This window comes from Thalassophryne amazonica, chromosome 5 (assembly GCF_902500255.1).
Source record: "Thalassophryne amazonica chromosome 5, fThaAma1.1, whole genome shotgun sequence".
Classification (NCBI taxonomy): Eukaryota; Metazoa; Chordata; class Actinopteri; order Batrachoidiformes; family Batrachoididae; genus Thalassophryne; species Thalassophryne amazonica.
Window position 1 is genome coordinate 53,837,285 of NC_047107.1, and position 20,215 is coordinate 53,857,499.

General features: G+C 39.4%; 1 protein-coding gene across 1 annotated transcript in view; it reads left to right on the top strand.

The window, feature by feature from the left end:
• coro1ca (coronin, actin binding protein, 1Ca) overlaps positions 1 to 20,215 on the top strand; it is a 109,739-nt gene that overhangs the window by 63,313 nt on the left and 26,211 nt on the right. The window contains exon 3 of the mRNA XM_034170276.1: positions 13,363 to 13,485. Within this exon, the coding sequence (XP_034026167.1) occupies positions 13,363 to 13,485 (123 nt within the window). The remainder of the gene's footprint in view (positions 1 to 13,362; positions 13,486 to 20,215) is intronic.

The window sequence follows — 20,215 nt, forward strand, 5'->3', positions numbered from 1 at the left end:
CATGTTGCAGCAGGATAATGCACGGCCCCATGTTGCAAGGATCTGTACACAATTCTTGGAAGCTGAAAATGTCCCAGTTCTTGCATGGCCGGCATACTCACCGGACATGTCACCCATTGAGCATGTTTGGGATGCTCTGGAAAGGCGTATACGACAGCGTGTACCAGTTCCTGCCAATATCCAGCAACTTCGCACAGCCATTGAAGAGTGGACCAACATTCCACAGGCCACAATTGACAACCTGATCAACTCTATGCGAAGGAGATGTGTTGCACTGCATGAGGCAAATGGTGGTTACACCAGATACTGACTGGTATATCCCCACAATAAAACAAAACTGCACCTTTCAGAGTGGCCTTTTATTATGGACAGTCTAAGGCACAGCTGTGCACTAATCATGGTATCTAATCAGCATCTTGATATGGCACACCTGTGAGGTGGGATGGATTATCTCAGCAAAGGAGAAGTGCTCACTATCACAGATTTACACTGGTTTGTGAACAATATTTGAGGGAAATGGTGATATTGTGTATGTGGAAAACGTTTTAGATCTTTGAGTTCATCTCATACAAAATGGGAGCAAAACCAAAAGTGTTGCATTTATATTTTTGTTGAGTGTATATATATATATATATATATATATATATATATATACACACACACACACATTCTCTCTCTATCCCACTTGCTTCTGATTTTATGTATTAGCTTATTTATTCATCTGCTGCATGTCAAAGAAGCAAGACCTGGTCGTGAACATGATCACATCATTCAGAGATAAGATCTGTAATATTTGAACAGTTTACAAAACTGTGCATTACAGTAACTCCAGATGAACATCAAGTCTGCTGTTGCCAGGTTGATTGTTTTTGGTGTATTACCCAGCTCCACATGAGCCTTTTTGTGAGAATCAGATGGGTGAGGTTAGTGCCGCAGGTTATCATGACTCAGCATATCCATAAGTATTGCTACATCCTCCTTTCAGAACCCAGCCGTTTATGAAGACAGCATCAGCTGAACATATGTTTTTCCTGTCCCTCGTTCTTTTAGTCTCCTTCTTTTCCTTCCTTGGTAGGATGCCTGCTAATGTAAACCCATATTTCCATATGAAGGAAGCTGTGGGAGTGAATGCAATACCCAGCAACTGTGCAGTGGCACATTCTTCATGATTCCTTTCTGTCTCGATCAGAACAGTAGGAGATGGGAAGATACTTTTTATTATTAAAGCTGTTGTGATCCTAATTGAATTTATCAAAGTATGCCATTTAAAATTGGTGTCTTTTTTTTTATGTGCAGACTGCATGTGAACAGTCGGTATGCCCGGTTTCATCTTTTGTCTGTTTCTCTTGGAGATTGAACTACACTACAACCAACACCAGCTTGAGTATTGCCTAATGTAAAAGGCATGTTTTATGTTCGTGCTTCACACACGGCCTCTGTCAGATGACCAGATTAGGAGTGTGTATGTGTGTTTGTTTGGTTTGGCTTTTGTCCCTCAGTGTACCATTCCTGCAGTGCTCAGTCTTCAATATCCGTAATCCCATGGTCTTTGCACGCTGACTTTTCTCACTGTCACCCGTTCGGCTGCTAAATGAGTTGTGCTCCCTCTCTGCATAAAAACCATTACTGGGTACTCTTGGAATCCAGGGTCCTTTCCCCATTCTTTGGTCTGCTTGTATTCCAAGGCCTTAGTACTCTTTGCCGCCTCTGCTGCTCAGTCCTGCTGACTACAGATTTTACCTTATATGGTCATTCACTGCTCGCTGCCTGACAGCCTTCCAAGACTGCTTTCTCCCCACCCAGCCATTGGCTGATTAATACAGTGTCAGTACACAAGTGAATTTTGGGATAGGCAGAAATATGAAGAGCAGGCAGGATGAGAGAAGTCGTTCAAAGTCAGATATTTGTGTCAGAGTCAATCGCTGTTATCTGAGGGACACATTAACACATTTTGTCATGATTATTGTGTAGCTGAATATGATTCAGGATTTTAGGTTGATTAATAACAAGCTATGAATACATTGTCATTGTGCACTTACCCTTAATATCAGTGTCAGTAGTTACTGTGCATGTATGATATTAGCCATTTGCAGACCCTTATTATTGTGGACCCATTTTCCTACATACCCTTTGGAACAATAAGGTGGGGGGAAGCAGCCCATATCTGCTTACATTGAGTGCCGGACAATGTACAGTGCATCCTGATCAGGTCACCAGTCTTTCAACGTCTGAACACCTACAGACAGATGGCAGTTTTATACCATTTGTGTAATGTTCAATTTGTTTCAGAATCATTCTTGTTTCTGAATAAACCTAATTGGTACACATCATGAAACTTACTAATCTGTACACCTGGGGTCCATGCGGATGCCACCAGAATTTATTTAAATTTTTTTTAAACATTTATTTATAATTTTCTTCAGTTAGGAATAAAACAAAATTCAACACTTGAACATTCAAGCACATAATCATCAAAAGAACATGGACAAATAAAGGAACCCCCCCCCCCCCCAAAAAAAAAACAAACGTCCTACAACTCAAACATCCTAACATATCAAACACAAGCCTCATCAAATGATAAAAATAACACATACAACACACCCATGACATTCACCTCAATCAGGTTTGAAAGTATTAATGATCTAAGCTAATCAATACAAGTTTGCTACAGTTTTAGAAACCCATCAGCCCTCCCCCTGCGTCTAAACGTGATTTTTTTTTTTTTAGTTTAAAAAAATAGATCTTTCAGCCATGAAGAAATGGATTGGGGGGGGGGGGGCATGAAGTTTCAAAGTCTAAACTTGATTTTTTTTTTTTCCAAGTTTAAAGTAGACCTGCATTGAAATAAATGTGGTCAGATCTCAGAAAGAAATAGCTGATGTGTATTTATAAGACCCTTATGAATGCAGCAATCTAAATCTGCAAGCCCAAATTTGTAATTCAGCGGAGAAATCTTCGTTTAAAAAAGACAAATTTGCAGCTAAAATTTGGCCCTCAGCGAAAACTGTTTGTACATCTGGGACATTGCAGTGACGTCCGGCAGAAGACGGAGCGCTCGCGCCTTCAGTCCGATCCTGCATTGAAATTGATTTTATCTGTTAGTAATGTTACTGTTATACACATCCTGGTTTCAACATCCAAAAGTAAGCTGCAGTGAATGTGAGATACAGCTCTGCATGCTCAGATCAGCGGGCAACGTTCTTCCCCGATGCCTCGCTCTCTGCCTCCGATGCGCTTACTGAGTCTGAGGGCTCGATAAACACTGCAGCGGGCCACTCACACCCCTGTGTCTGCTGTGCAGCTGGCACCACCTCTCTGTCTGCTGAATGGAGGTGCAGCCAACTTGGCACAAGTCCAGAGACTACGCTTGCCGTTTTGATGCGGAGCGCCCGGTAACGCCTGTTGCTCGCAAGGACAGACTTCTTGCGGCAAAATCCGCAGTGCCGCATGTCTCGGTAATCGGAGCCGCAGAGCTCCGTGGCCGCTGAGAGGTTTATATCTTTTTAAGGACTTGAATTCTTTGCGGGTCCCGCCTCCGTACCCCGCGACGGTAACACCGGAGGCGAAAGACAGATTTTCAATGCGACACCACTCAATCAAACGGGAGTATGAAAAAGTCCCCCAAAATAATTTTCAAGCACAAATAAAAGAAATGTGTACTCACCAAACGTGCCGCAAGACAATATGACGTTTTAAAAAAAGTAGATCCTTCCGTATAAGACAACAAAAAGGTGCAGATGCAAACTGACGTAAATCCACAAATTACAGTTGGCGCGTGCAGTGCATGCTGGGATAGGGTCTTCTCCCTGATGTCTTGGCAGCGTCCCGGATGTGATGACAGTTTTGCGAAGGGCTAAATTTTAGCTGTAAATTTGTCATTTTTAAATGAAGATTTCTCCGTTGAATGACAGATCTGGGCTTGCAGATTTACTTTACTACATTCAGAAGGATCTTATGTGTAAATATGTCATTTTTTGGTCCAAAGATCTGACTGCATTTATTTCAGTGCAGGTCTACTTAAAAAAACAAAAAAAAAAAACAGCGATCTTTCAGCCATGAAGAAACTGAGTGTGCAGTTTTCCAGGGTAATAATATTCTGCATCTTGCTAGGTATGAGGTAAAGGCAACTACATCCACCTGCGAATTAGGAAGGGACACAGTGGGGACTCCAGGAACTCCAAATATAGCAATCAGTGGACAAGGTTCCAGCCTGACTCCAGGAATGTCAGCGATAACATCAAAATACAATATGATTGAAGTTTGGAGGGAAAAAAAGCAAAACAAACAAACAAAAAAATCACAGGGAGAGGAGTTATTCCTATCATACAGATCAGAGATATTTGGGTGAATTTTGGATACTTTGGACTTTGACAAATGCAGCCTGTGTACTGCTTTAAATTGAATTAGGAAAAGTCTTGCACATGATGATGATGATGTACGAATTCTCTTAACTGCTTTATCCTGGAAACCTTCCCTGAATTCCCGACCCAACTCTTGTTCCCAATTACAGATAGTTTTATTGAATGGATGATTGTCCATTGTAAGAGCAAGATAATATATCCAAGATATAAAAGCTTTCTTATGGGGCATAATAGTCAAAGAGGTCTTCCCAAGGATGTTTAGGGGGCTGAGAGGGGAACTCTGTAAAAATAGCAGATGCACAATGTCTAATTTGAAAAAACAAATTCAATGAGAAGAGGGCAAGATGTATAAGGAAGACATATTGGTAAAATTAAGAAAGGCATTATCCTTAAAAAGATCATGGAAATGCAGTGTCTAAGAAGGCGGGAGGAAAGTGGTGATTATTACATAATGGGCTAAGACCACAAGCTGAGGAAAGTACAACAGGATTGTCTGTGTATAGAGACGGGGACACAGGGAGAGATGAAAACAATAAGGCTGGGAGAGAGGTAGACAAACAAAACTGGGCTTCTGATTGACCCCACATTGTATCAGGATATTTTAGCCAATAAATGCATAGTTCTCGCTAGCGTTATAACAGAGTAACAGCCCGTTACAATGCTGCCTGAAAAAAATGAAGGCCCCCTGACACTTGCACCACTTTGATGCACGCATGCACTGTGTCATGCAAGAGAGTAAACTTGTCGTTAACGGGTGTAGACTAAACGCGAGAGAAGCGCCAGCACATGTAACTGCGCAAAAAGAATTTTGAAATGTTCAAAAAAAAAATTCACGCATAAATGTCGTGCAGCATTGTGCTATCTAGTCATCAACACTACGTGCAACTTATCAAGTCAACAGTGTGAGTGATTGCGTCAACGCACCACATCAGAGTGCAGCTCGTCTGAACAATTATAACAAGAAGTTAAATCTAACATAAACATACTTTTACAGCTGCACACAAGAAGGAAAGGACATGCAACTGTTTTACCAAGCCATGACAATTACCTTTTTAGACGGCTCCAAATGCTTCCTCCAGCTCGATCAGCGCACGCATGAGAACCGCTGCAGCGCTCCTCTGTGATTCAGGAAGCGATTAGAGGTGTTTTCAACAACCAACTCGCAGAGAAAATGATTAATCCGCTATGAAATAATTATTTTACAGACACAGCATCCAGCGTGGGGCAGCCAATGACTGTTCTCTGGCGTGGACTGGACCATTAATATCTCCCCCTTCAGTGGTTCATAAACTGGAGTTACAGTCCCTCATGTAAAGGAAAAATAATAATATCCTCCCAGTGTTGTTATGGGACTCACTGATTAAACATTGTTCCTCCTATTGTTGCATGGGTCTCTGCCAAGTAAAGTTGGACAGAGTCAAAGATTCTGGAATCAATAACTTCAAAGCGAATCGCCATTTTAAATCAAATGACACGTATTTTCAAATGTTGTAATACAGATGACAAACTACAACCGACCACAAGAATTTTTTTTCCACCAAAAATGAGAAGTCCTCTGTTCTTCATGAATTACATTCATCTTGACATGCAGCCAGCTGCGGGACCGGAGCTTGGGGGTCATCAACAAATTGCTACGATGAAAGGAAATGCTTTGATAAAAACTCAGTAACATCACATTTGTGGTTTCTTGTGACAGCAAACTCACATCACACATTAATAAGCTCCCTCTGGTTGTACTACAGCATTTAGATTGGAAAAATGTACTGTTATATAATTTCAGGTTTTTTTTTAATTGTAATAAATTTTAATAAAATCTCAATTTTTTATATATTGCTTGTAGTGCCACCAAACCAGTGGTGGGCACAGCTAACCAAAAAAGTTAGCTTTGATAACTGTTAATTCGCTAACTGAAAAGTTACCTTTTATAAAGCTAAACCAATAAACCCCCCAAAAATTTAGCAGAAGTTTACAGCTAAACCGATAACTTTTAGTATTACACTGACAGCTACTGATACATCTGAGTAAATTCAAAGGCGGTCAAAAACACGAGCCAGCACTTCTGTCTGAGCAAAAGAGATCTGGCGACCAAAGAGAAAGGAAGGGGGGGGTCATTTATTTTCACAGCCATATTCACCTTATTCAGTCCCACACACTTTTACAACAGAGGTATTTCCGTTTTGTCTTAGGACTTCCGGTGAGCGGTGTTTTCAGTATAGAAATAAACCTTTTTGAAAAGCTCAAAGAGAGCGACTCTGGCTCACCCACAGGTCATAACAGAGTGGGAAGATGACATGAAAAATTGGCCCTCGATTATTTCTCTGGGTAAAGATCCAGTGGTGCAAGTTTTTCTCCATAAAATGAAAAGAACAAACATAGGGACGTTTGGGTGGATTTCTCAAATTCAGCGCCTTTAGACAGCACCGGAGATCCTCGTCTTTCAATGGAGGAGGGAACAAGTTAAATGCTGGTCCACAGCACTCAGATCTCTCCTCTTTCTTTTCCATAGTCAAAAACATTGTTCTGAATGCAATAGTTTCCTCCTCTTTTAGTTGCTGTGACACTCACGAACTGAACAATTAATGCTGCTCAGGTTTGGACACTTCTAGCGTACTGTGTTCCCACATCATTAATCATCGACGCAGTGACAAACTGGAAGTTGCTTGACAAAATGGAGCTGCCCACCATGACTTCCTGAATAAGGTGAATAGTCTTGCAGACATGTCGCAGAAGACATCCAAAGCAAAGCCGTTTTGACTTATGGTTAAAATTTTAAACAAATTAATTCCGGGCAGATAATTGAAATTAACGTCACCTGTCGTTTTTACAAAGTGAAAATATCAGCTATATGTTTTAGTTTTAAAGTAATGCACTAATTCTGAAGGTTACAGCATTTACATTGTTCTATACATTTTGACGTAAAATGCATAGAACACTGCCATCTACTGAGTGTCATTACCAATTGCCACACATTCGCTATACATGCTGAATCACACACAGAATTTTCAGTTTTCAAATTGCCTTTGTTTTTTTTTTTACAAATGAAAAAATGACATTTACGAATACAGATTTATTTGTAAAACCCAACACACACGTTACAGTAACTTGTGTGTTGATTTTTACATATAAATAATCCGACCGGCCACTGATGACAGGAAGCTCATTTTCCCATAATACCTTTTGGCATGTGTAGGTTGAAGAGGATTTACAAATCATTGTATTCTGTTCTTATTTACATTTTACACAACGTCCCAACTTCATTGGAATTGCGGTTGTATATCTCATATCTCATTTATTGTTAAGCTGTAATATTTCCAAAAAGTCAACAGCATGCCTCATTATACATTGTGGTTTCATTCAGAGTTTGTAAATTAAATCAAAGTTTTGTGGTTTGATGGTGCTATGCTGCCTCAGCTCTTTCTCTCTACCCTACAGCTGAAAGGATTTTTAAAAGTGGTAGTTTCCATTGAACTGTGGACAGCTTTGGACAGCTTGTATTGAAGACCTCTTTGTGATGTCCACGTGTGAATCACATGCTGCAAGAAAAGGAAGTGTGCAGGCTGGTTGTGTGACTGAAAAGAATGTCTTCTTGCCTGGGGGAAGTGTGGTTTATCTTTTTTTTTTTTTTTTTCATCCATGTCAGTATTGTGCTTTGTATCCTTTGCTGTGTGATTCAATCTTATTTTCTACAGTTTTACTTTGGTGTTATGCAATTGGTTGTTTTCTTGGCGTCAGACTGCTGTGAATTTAGACCCTGACTGCTCATGTGGGTAGTTTTTTGTGCTTATGCAGTTCCTTTTCTTTGTTTCATTCATAATAATCCTCACTTCCACTCGTTCAAGGTTTTGGTAAGCATTCTTCCTCAAGCTTGGCTGCATTGGAGGCTTTATCTTATTCTTGCATGGATGTAATGTGTGTAATGATAGGGGTCAAATTCTTGTCTGTGGTTGATCTGAAAGGGTAAATGTGGGTTAGATGACGAGGCTTAGAAGAAGAGCCTTTCTTGTCATTGTACATACATGTACATATAACCAAAATTGAAGCGCAAATTGACAGTTACGTGTGCCGAGTTGAGTTCCCATCGAGATGAACTCCGTCATCTAATGACAATATTCTGCTTTAAAGACAGCGTGTACATGCAAGTCTCTACTTTTTAAAATGAAAAGACACTTATTACTGTATTTTTATATAAAGACTAAACTTATGTGGGTTTTCTTCAGTAGGGGAGCTCATCTCAACAGGTGATTGTGTTCCGTCATAACATTCTGAGTATGTTTATTCCCTTATTGTTGCTTTCATGAAGCATAAAACTATTTGAAGTTTTCCAGCTGCATTGTTGGCCAGTTTTAAAGCATTGTGGCCCCAAGTGATCTGAAGACCAGTGTTTCATTAGAAACATTCATATTAATGTGTTGTTTGTACATACGAGGTCTGTCAATAAAGTAACGGTCCTTTTTATTTTTTTCAAAAACTGTATGGATTTCATTCATATGTTTTTACGTCAGACATGTTTGGAAATGGCGGAATAAAAAGGACTTTTTTCCATCAGAATTTTTTCAGAAGCTGTTAGAGACTGGCACCTGGAAACCATTCGAAAAATTTATCTGGCTTTCGGTGAAAATTTTACGGGTTTTACAGAGAATAAGGACTGTTACTACAGCTTTAAGGACGCTCGGCGCGCCGCGCTCCAAGCTGCGACGACGCGGCACAAGCCACCGGACCATTTCTAAACGGATGGCTCTGTGGATACGAGACCGTCATGTGCTCTTTCTCTGGTTATCACAAGAGCTGGACATCAGCCATTTTCTGGCAGATTTCACTTTTAACAAGATTTTGTCATGGAAAGCCGCGCAGAGGCTTCGCGCGTAAAGACCGATTCGCTTTGGAAGCGAGACAACGGAACACCTCCGTTTCGGCGTGTCAGAGGACAAGTTTGGACATGTCCAGCTCTCCACAATTTCTCTGATACTTACTGGACTGGTAAGCATTGAAAGCCGAGATAGGCATGTCCAAACTTGTCCTCTGACACGCCAAAACTGAGGTGTTCCGTTGTCTCGCTTCCAAAGCGAATCGGTCTTTACGCGCAAAGCCTCCGCGTGGCTTTCCATGACAAAATCTCTTATTAAAAGTGAAATCTGCCAGAAAATGGCTGATGTGCAGCTCTTGTGATAACCAGAGAAAGAGCACACCACGGTCTCGTATCCACAGAGCCATCCGTTTAGAAATGGTCCGGTGGCTTGTGCTGTGTCGTCGCAGCTTGGAGAGCGGCGCGCCGAGCGTCCTTAAAGGGGTCCTTAAAGCTGTTAAAGTTTCTAACAGCTTCTGAAAAAATTCTGATGGAAAAAAGTCCTTTTCATTCCGCCATTTCCAGACAATGAAAATCCGACGAGGGGGCGGGACCACTCCTTCCCAAGGTGTGCTCACAGGCGAATGACGTAACCGATAGGCGTGGAAAAGCTCACGCATGCGCACGAGGGTTCAAGCATGTCTGACGTAAAAACATATGAATGAAATCCATATAGTTTTATATAAAGGACCGTTACTTTATTGACAGACCTCGTACATCCACCTATCTTGATAATGTACTACAGCTGTACACGAGTTAAAAGCACATCCCTGTTTGATGTTGAAATGGTTGCACATTTCAGAACTGGTTTGAGAGTTTTAGGAACGATGCACTATATATATATATATATATATATATATATATATATATATATATATATATATATATATATAAGTAGTGTTCAGAATAATAGTAGTGCTATGTGACTAAAAAGATTAATCCAGGTTTTGAGTATATTTCCTATTGTTACATGGGAAACAAGGTACCAGTAGATTCAGTAGATTCTCACAAATCCAACAAGACCAAGCATTCATGATATGCACACTCTTAAGGCTATGAAATTGGGCTATTAGTAAAAAAAAAAAAAAAAAAATAGTAGAAAAGGGGGTGTTCACAATAATAGTAGTGTGGCATTCAGTCAGTGAGTTTGTCAATTTTGTGGAACAAACAGGTGTGAATCAGGTGTCCCCTATTTAAGGATAAAGCCAGCACCTGTTGAACATGCTTTTCTCTTTGAAAGCCTGAGGAAAATGAGATGTTCAAGACATTGTTCAGAAGAACAGCGTACTTTGATTAAAAAGTTGATTGGAGAGGGGAAAACTTGTACGCAGGTGCAAAAAATTATAGGTTGTTCATCTACAATGATCTCCAGTGCTTTAAAATGACAAGACAAAAAAAAAACCAGAGACGCTTGGAAGAAAACGGAAAACAACCATCAAAATGGATAGAAGAATAACCGGATGATCAAAGACAGTCTGGAATTACCTGTAAGTGCTGTGACAGTTAGAAGACACCTGTGTGAAGCTAATGTATTTGCAAGAATCCCCCACAAAGTCCCTCTGTTAAATAAAAAACATGTGCAGAAGAGGTTACAATTTGCCAAATATATATGTCAAAATACTTGAAAAGGTCATGTTGCCTTATGCTGAAGAGGGCATGCCCTTGAAATTGGTGTTTCAACAAGACAATGACCCCAAGCATGCTAGTAAACAAGCAAAATCTTGGTTCCAAACCAACAAAATTAATGCCTCGCAGATGTGAAGAAATCATGAAAAACTGTGGTTATACAACTAAATACTAGTTTAGTGATTCACAGGATTGCTAAAAAAGCAGTTTGAACATAATAGTTTTGAGTTTGTAGCGTCAACAGCAGATGCTACTATTATTGCGAACACCCCCTTTTCTACTTTTTTTTTACTATTAGCCCAATTTCATAGCCTTAAGAGTGTGCATATCATGAATGCTTGGTCTTGTTGGATTTGTGAGAATCTACTGAATCTACTGGTACCTTGTTTCCCATGTAACAATAGGAAATATACTCAAAACCTGGATTAATCTTTTTAGTCACATAGCACTACTATTATTCTGAACACTACTGTATGTGTGTGTGTGTGTGTATATATATATATATATATATATATATATATATATATATATATATATATATGTGTGTGTATATAGAGTTCTGTGATAAAACTAACGTTCGTTTTTATTTTTTCAAAAACTATATGGATTTGAATCACGTGCGATTACATCAGACAACCTTGAACCCTCATGCGCATGCGTGAGTTTTTTCACGCCTGTCGGTTATGTCATTCGCCTGTGGGCTGGCTTTGAGTGAGGCGTGGTCTACCCCTCCCGTCGGAATCTCTTTGTCTGACAACTTCCTGAGAGACTGACACTTTGCTTGATCAAAATTTTTTCAGAACCTCTGAGGCACATCGAAGTGGACACCATTCGAGAAATTCAGCTGGTTTTCTGTGAAAAGTTTAACGGCTGATGAGAGATTATGGACTGTTGTTGTCGCTTTAAGGACTGCCCACGGAGCGGGACGTCGCGACGCGCCCTGAGCCGCCACTGTCTGCCTGTTTCGAGCTGAAAGCTTCCAAATTTAAGCCTCTGTTGACCCAGGACGTTGTGACAGAACAGAGAACTTTCAGAAGAGGTCAGGATCAGCAGTTTATCCGGACATTCCACTGTTAAAGGAGATTTTATTCATGAAAGATGTGCGGACAGGTCCGCACGTCGGGACGCAGCCGGCGCGGTGCGGCGGCACAGGAAAACACCTCCGTGTTGATAACCATTTGTAAAATGGTCGCGACGTCCCGCTCCGTGGGCAGTCCTTAAAGCGACAGCAACAGTCCATAATCTCTCATCAGCCGTTAAAATTTTCACAGAAAACCAGCTGAATTTCTCGAATGGTGTCCACTTCGATGTGCCTCAGTTTTTGAAAAAATTTTGATCAAGCAAAGCGTCAGTCTCTCAGGAAGTTCTCAGACAGAGATTCCGACGGGAGGGGTGAACCACTCCTCACTCAAAGCCAGCCCACAGGCAAATGACGTAACCGACAGGCGTGAAAAAACTCACGCATGTGCACGAGGGTTCAAGGTTGTCTGATGTAATCCCATACTCTTCTGAAAGTTTTCTGTTCTGTCACGACGTCCTGGGTCAACAGAGGCTTAAATTTGGAAGCTTTCAGCTCGAAACAGGCAGACATGACGTAACCGACAGACATGAAAAAACTCTTGCATGCCCACGAGGGTTCAAGCTTGTCTGATGTAATCGCACGTGATTCAAATCCATATAGTTTTTGAAAAAATAAAAAGGTCCGATACTTTTCTAACAGACCTCGTGTATATATATGCCTTGACATGTGGCAGCACACTCACCTGCCCAGGTGGGACACTTGCATTCATCTCCACTCCTGGAGGTAAGAAATGCGACCAGTTACAGGATTATTTTTGGAATTTGTATCCTACGTTGCTTCTGCCACATTATGACAAGACAGTTCACTGTATCTCCAGGCTGTCAGGGAAAATGCTACCGGAGTGAGGATGACAGGTCCAGTTCCCAAAACTAGCTATCACAGTTGGCTGGTATAATCAAAATATCTACCGCTGAGCAAATTTACTTTGTTTATATAGTCTGCCTTTTATACCACTGACCCCTACTGCAGATGTGGGTCAGAGTGTGTGTTTGTATGCTTCTGTCTATATGTGTTGGCCCTGCGTCAGACTGGGTGTCTGTCCATGGTGTACCTCACCTCTCACACATTGACTGCTGTGGTCAGCTCCAGCTCTCTCTTGACGTTAAACTGGGTTGAGAAAACTGATGGGATGGATGTGTACATTTTGATGGTAAATTTAAATGAATTAAAACATTCTGCATCTGTCACATTGCCATACGTCCTGATTATCTGTTGCTTTTGAGATCTTGAATACGATGGATGAAAATACAGTGGTCCAACAGAGTTTCTCATATTAGTGCCATTTTTCCACTTGATTCAATCTGTTTACTTTGCTGTCATTTGCATGATCCTATCTTTGCATAATGTTTTTTTTAATGGTAATGTAATTGTCCACATGTCCACTAAATGAGTTAGGGGAAAAAAAGACAAAATTAAAGGCTAACCTTATTTCTCTGTATTTGTCGTTACAGACTGGTCGCATTGACAAATCCTACCCCACAGTGTGTGGACACACAGCCCCAGTGTTAGACATTGACTGGTGCCCGCACAATGATCAGGTCATTGCCAGTGGCTCTGAGGACTGTACAGTGATGGTAAGGTTTACCTCTCCCAGTATTTCTCCTGTATTTTTTTTTTTGCTAGAATTTGTACATTTATGTCATTATTACAAATAACTTGAATGCAGATGTTTGTAAAGCTGTCTTGTACAAATTTTAAATCTGCTACACTTAAATATTTTATCAACATGTCTCTATGTTACGGGTATTAAGCCTCTTAAAGACCAGATCTAGAGATGGTTTACGTGGTACTTGCGACTGGGTTGGCTTAATTTTTTTTTTTTTTAATCATTGACTGTATATATACAAATATAAACCCTGCTTGGCATCTCCTGTAGGTTTTCTATAAATACTCAGAGGGCTGTTTTGAAGCTCAAAAGTTGCTGCTCTGGATGTCATCACGTCTGCAACTCTTACTCTGCCCAAGTCACAACTAACCCATAAATTGATAAACATGTAGTGTGGACAAGACCATGCATGACCTGGGTGGGACAAAAATGAAGTCATAAAACACACCCCCATGTTTGAGTTACCGAACAAGCTCAGCTAACAGGCTAACCTTGGTTCAGGTGTTTACAACCCCTGGCAAAAATTATGGAATCACCGGCCTCGGAGGATGTTCATTCTGTTGTTTAATTTTGTAGAAAAAAGCAGATCACAGACATGACACAAAACTAAAGTCATTTCAAATGGCAACTTTTTGGCTTTAAGAAACACTATAAGAAATCAAGAAAAAAAGATTGTGGCAGTCAGTAACGGTTACTTTTTTAGACCAAGCAGAGGAAAAAAATATGGACTCACTCAATTCTGAGGAATAAATTATGGAATCACCCTGTAAATTTCCATCCCCAAAACTAACACCTGCATCAAATCACATCTGCTCGTTGACATTAACCCTATGTCATGAAATTGACCCTATGTGTCTTTTTGCAAGGAATGTTTTCACAGTTTTTGCTCTATGGCAAGATGCATTATCCTTAAACATCAGAAAAGTGTCCAAAATATCAACGTAAACTTGTGCATTTATTGATGATGTAATGACAGCCATCTCCCCAGTGCCTTTACATGACATGCAGCCCAATATCATCAATGACTGTGGAAATTTACATGTTCTCTTCAGGCAGTCATCTTTATAAATCTCATTGGAACGGCACCAAACAAAAGTTCCAGCATCATCACCTTGCCCAATGCAGATTCGAGATTCATCACTGAATATGACTTTCATCCAGTCATCCACAGTCCACGATTGCTTTTCTTTAGCCCATTGTAACCTTGTTTTTTTCTGTTTAGGTGTTAATGATGGCTTTCGTTTAGCTTTTCTGTATGTAAATCCCATTTCCTTTAGGCAGTTTCTTACAGTTCGGTCACAGACGTTGACTCCAGTTTCCTCCCATTTGTTCCTCATTTGTTTTGTTGTGCATTTTCGATTTTTGAGACATATTGCTTTAAGTTTTCTGTCTTGACGTTTTGATGTCTTCCTTGGTCTACCAGTATGTTTGCCTTTAACAACCTTCCCATGTTGTTTGTATTTGGTCCAGAGTTTAGACACAGCTGACTGTGAACAACCAACATCTTTTGCAACATTGCGTGATGATTTACCCTCTTTTAAGAGTTTGATAATCCTCTCCTTTGTTTCAACTGACATCTCTCGTGTTGGAGCCATGATTCATGTCAGTCCACTTGGTGCAACAGCTCTCCAAGGTGTGATCACTCCTTTTTAGATGCAGACTAACAAGCAGATGTGATTTGATGCAGGTGTTAGTTTTGGGGATGAAAATTTACAGGGTGATTCCATAATTTATTCCTCAGAATTGAGTGAGTCCATATTTTTTTCCTCTGCTTGGTCTAAAAAAGTAACCGTTACTGAATGCCACAATCTTTTTTTCTTGTTTTCTTATAGTGTTTCTTAAAGCCAGAAAGTTGCCATTTGAAATGACTTTAGTTTTGTGTCATGTCTGTGATCTGCTTTTTTTCTACAAAATTAAACAACTGAATGAACATCCTCCGAGGCCGGTGATTCCATAATTTTTGCCAGGGGTTGTATTAAATAATATTTTTGGGGACTGAGTCATGGTTCTCAGAAGTGTTTTGTTTGGTGCAGGCATTAAAAAATATGACCTGCAAATTTCGTCCATAATTGTCGATTAGCTGGACCTAATGTCATCAAGTTACTGACAGCTGCTAAAATTGCTAACACCGTAAACATACATAAAAATACTTAAGTCAAACATTCATTTCATACATGCACAATAAATATGTAATGGGTACTATGGTTACTAAATAAGATTATTGCATTTTAAATACGTCTGTTGAAACAAATCGTGAATGTAAAATAAATGAAAACCATCAACACCCTAGCACATTACAAGCCCTCTGGCATACTGCAGTGGTTGCCTAAGAATTCAAGTGTACATAATCAGACATGCACACATACAATCATCAATAAATAAAATTAATAATTAAAAAATTCTGTATTAAAGCTATAGGGAATTTCAAATTTCACAAAACTGAGAAAATTAAGTTTCTACTGAAATCCAAGCATTATAATGTAGGTTTATTTTTGTAACAACTGGCAAAAATATAGCTCATTTTAATGAAGAACACATATTTATCTGGGGGGAAATTCCATAGTGAATATGGTCTTTTCCTTCATTGCTGTCATGCAGACTAAGCGCATGTGCACATCCATGATGTTTTGAGATTACCTGTGCCCATCTTATGTTAACATCCATACGATTCACCTTAAGATCTACCAAATGTTGGTCATAGCACCTGTTCCCTTGAATTAATCCCCATCAAGGCTCGAAATTCTAAATTGTTTCAAGACTGCACAAATTTTGATCATAATGGCAATATCGCATTATGAATCCCTTATCTAAATGCTAATGAATAAAATTATTGTGGTGCCAATGAAAATTATTTTTATGACTTAAATGTTAAAAACCCATTGGCACTATACCTTTAAGAAAGAAAAAATGTTTGACAGACATGTTGCACAGAATTCATAACTCAGATTTTGGCTATGAGATGAGATACCTGTTTTAATTTGTGCACTTCTGTGAACAGTCTGTAAGTATGTGCGAATTAAAACAAACGGAATACAAAGCACTTGTTAGTACTCATTTTCTGAGTGCTTCCGACTGTTTGTCACTCTGAGCAAACATCCCAGCACACTGTTGAATGGAATATAGACAAACTGCTGCTCGCGTTAAGAATGGAGCCGCTGATTAATTGCAAAGTCTACGTAAGTGTGATGTCGTGTCATGATGGCTCATTTTTAAAGTGATAACTGTTCATTTCGATGTAGTCACAGTAAAACAAAATTAAGAGTTGGAAGTGAAGTGTGTTGCCTCCTCTCCGTATGGAGCACTGAACTGGCTGGCACGTGACACTCGTGCACTTCCATGAGTTGGTAGAAAGTCTATATCTCCTGAAAATAACACTGGTCAACAAAAATAAATACATTTCTGTATCACGTCACTTTTTTTGCAATCTTCGTGTTCCACATTGATGGATTATGCAAGTTTGCTCATTCACTCACAAGTTTGATGCCACTGATCATATACAAAAGCAGTTTCAAAAGCATAGTTTTTAAAAGCAGGTTCGTAAAATGTGATATCGTTTCTGGTGTCGAAGAGGTGTGTGAGACTGCAGCTTTTGTTTAAACTCTTGATATGAGAAAAATGTTTTCATATCTCAAAAAATGTGATGTGATTGGCAAAAACTAACACTAGATTCGGGTTCAGCGTCCCCAAATTACCCAAAATCTGTTGAAAAACTCCATGCAAAAAAATCGTGTTGACCACTGTTATGTATTTCCAACTTTTTCCAAGCATCTGCTCACAAGTCCACTGATCTGAATGATTGGTGAGCTATCACTTTCATATGAATGGTCAGTAGTTTCATGATCTCATGTTGCAACATTTATTTCACTCTTTGTTTGCTATTGTGTTGTTTCTGTGTTTTCTCGGACTGACGTGGCCCACGAGAAGTCCCAATAAATGCCAAATAAAATGCTTTCTGGGGACACACCTGCTGACTCACCGAATGCGAGGTTTAATCAGCAATAAAGTACCTTTAGGGACCACTAATCGTGACCATGTGTGCAGATAAACTTGCAGTTATGAATACTTTGATGCTGTGTTGCTGAACGACACGTTAAATAACATGCAACATCTTTTAAGTTAAGCAGGCAAATATGATTGTCTCCTCTTAATGTGTACGTATGTACGTGTGTGTGTGTGTGTGTGTATATATATATATATATGTGTGTGTGTATATATATATATATATATATATGTGTGTGTGTATATATATATATATATATATGTGTGTGTGTATATATATATATATATATATATGTGTGTGTGTGTATATATATATATATATATATATGTGTGTGTGTGTGTATATAATTGGTGAACATCAATACATGAACATTATGCGTTTAAAATATAGGTGTGAAATGATTTGTTTTCTTCAGTTTTAATGCGTCATAAATCAACGTTTTAGTTCTTTCATAAAAAATACTTAGTCACCAAAATAGTACTATAACATGAGAAATAAATATCAAAATTTGAAAGATCTGATGTGCTTCAATGTGGAAATACACAGGGCCAAAACTGGAGCAAATTTATTTATTACATCCACCAAAAGGACATAATAAAATCATCAGCATTTATTTATTTGTCTGTCTGTCTGTTAGCAGGTTTACGTCAAAACTAGTGCACGGGTTTTGACGAAATTTTCGCCACAGATAGATATTAGGCCAAGGAAGAACCCATTAAATTTTGGAGGTGATCCATATCTGGATTCTGCATCAAGTTTCACTTTATATAGGCTTTGAAGGATTACTGTTAGCAGGATTCCATCAAAACAACTGCACAGTTTTTGACAACATTTTCAACACAGATGCATTTTTAGGCCACGGAAGACACCATTAAATTTTGGAGGTGATCTGGATCCGGATTCTGAATCAAGATTCACTTTAGGCTTGGAACGCTTACTTCAAAACTACTTCATAGATTCTCACAAAATTTGTACCACAGATAGATATTAGGGTATGGAAGACTCCACCGAATTTTGGATGTGATCCGGACCTGGATTGGCGGACGTCAGAAATCTCTGATTGCTGTTGTTTATTTGTTTTTTATATATATATATATATATATATATATACGAGTATATACAGTTTTCAGCAAGCTATAAACTGACAAATGTGCAACTGTGGATCTTCTTTTATCGTAGTTAGTCATATAGTACCTACGAACAACTCAAAATTTCATGCACCTTGCATGAATAGCTGAGAAGTAATGACTTTTTGAATTAAGCATCTTTTTTTATACCACTTGTTTTTGCAGTAAATCATGCCCCATTTTTTTAGGCCCAATATCCCAAAAACCAACAAAGATATAAGTCTGAAATTCTGTATGGTGTTTACTGGGGAAAGTAACATTAGTTTATGAGCGTATGGAGTAATCCGAGACGTTCAGTCAGCAGGGCTCCACTGATTTCATGCAGACTGATCCACATGCGGTGCCTCAAAGTTACTTACTGTTAGTAATGTTGAAGGCTGTTGCAGTAGAAGTTTAGCTAATTGATAATTTGCCATTTGCCGATGTTGCAGTAACCCTATCAGAGTAAAGTGCACTGCTGTTGCTGCTGCTTTGATGTGAAATGAAAAGCATACTCAGGAAAAGAGTTATTAACAGCAGCTTTATGCATTTTGCTTACTGTCTGTAGTAAGAAGCACAAAACTGAAGACCTGCCTGTTAACTACATCTCAACATTTTTCCTGTTAACCATATGCATAGACTGTAGTTACACCCAGTTTGAAAAAGGGCCTGATCTTCTGCAGGATCCTGTATAGTATGCGAGAAGAAACCTTGCCTCACGTCTTACACCGGAATTCAGACTACCAAGTTTAAAAACTAAAGAAGTAAAACAAAGCTGCAACACATTCCTGAGCTGCACATTGACAGGATTCTACATGCCTAATTGTGGAACAGCCTGTTGTAAACCAGAGGTGGCTGCTGGCCTCACCCTTTGGCCTCTGGATTAGATTAGACTCAAATATGTGTTGTAGGAGTCATAGGAGGGTTATGATTTTGAAGGTTTTATTGAGCTGAGGTAAAAAATATTTAAATGTCCATACATCCTTATTTGTTCTGTGAAACGGCTGGGCTTGGCCTGTTCCTGTCTTATTGTTATTCAGTAGGGTGACAATAAAACAGTGTATTTGCTAGTTTCTTTTTATTTAAACGTGTGAATAACAATCGTGTATCTGTAGATCACCTTCTCCTGTATTTGGAGTAAAGCAGGACTGTGTCATCACCCCTACACTCTTCATCTTCGTGGCAACAGTCCTCCACCTGGTCAAGGACAAGATGCCACCATTAATTGCCATCGTGTACAGAATGGATGACAGCTCTTCAACTTGAACTGACTGAGAGCCAAGAAAAAAAATCATCACCACTTCGCTCCTGGACTTCCAGTATTTTGATGACAGCAGCATATCTTCATTTACAGAAGAAGGTCTTCAGAAAATCCTTGAAACCTTTGTATGAATTTTTGGGACTTTTTCAAAAATGGGGGTGAGTTGGCGCGTGAGAAGGATAATCTGTTTTACTGATGCTGTACTGGACCATTGTGGTGAAGAAACGGCAGAGCCAGAAGGCGAAAATCTCAATTTACCATTTTCATTTACCCTCCTATCCTCACCTATGGTCATGATCTTTATGTAATGACCGCAAGAATGAGGTTGCGG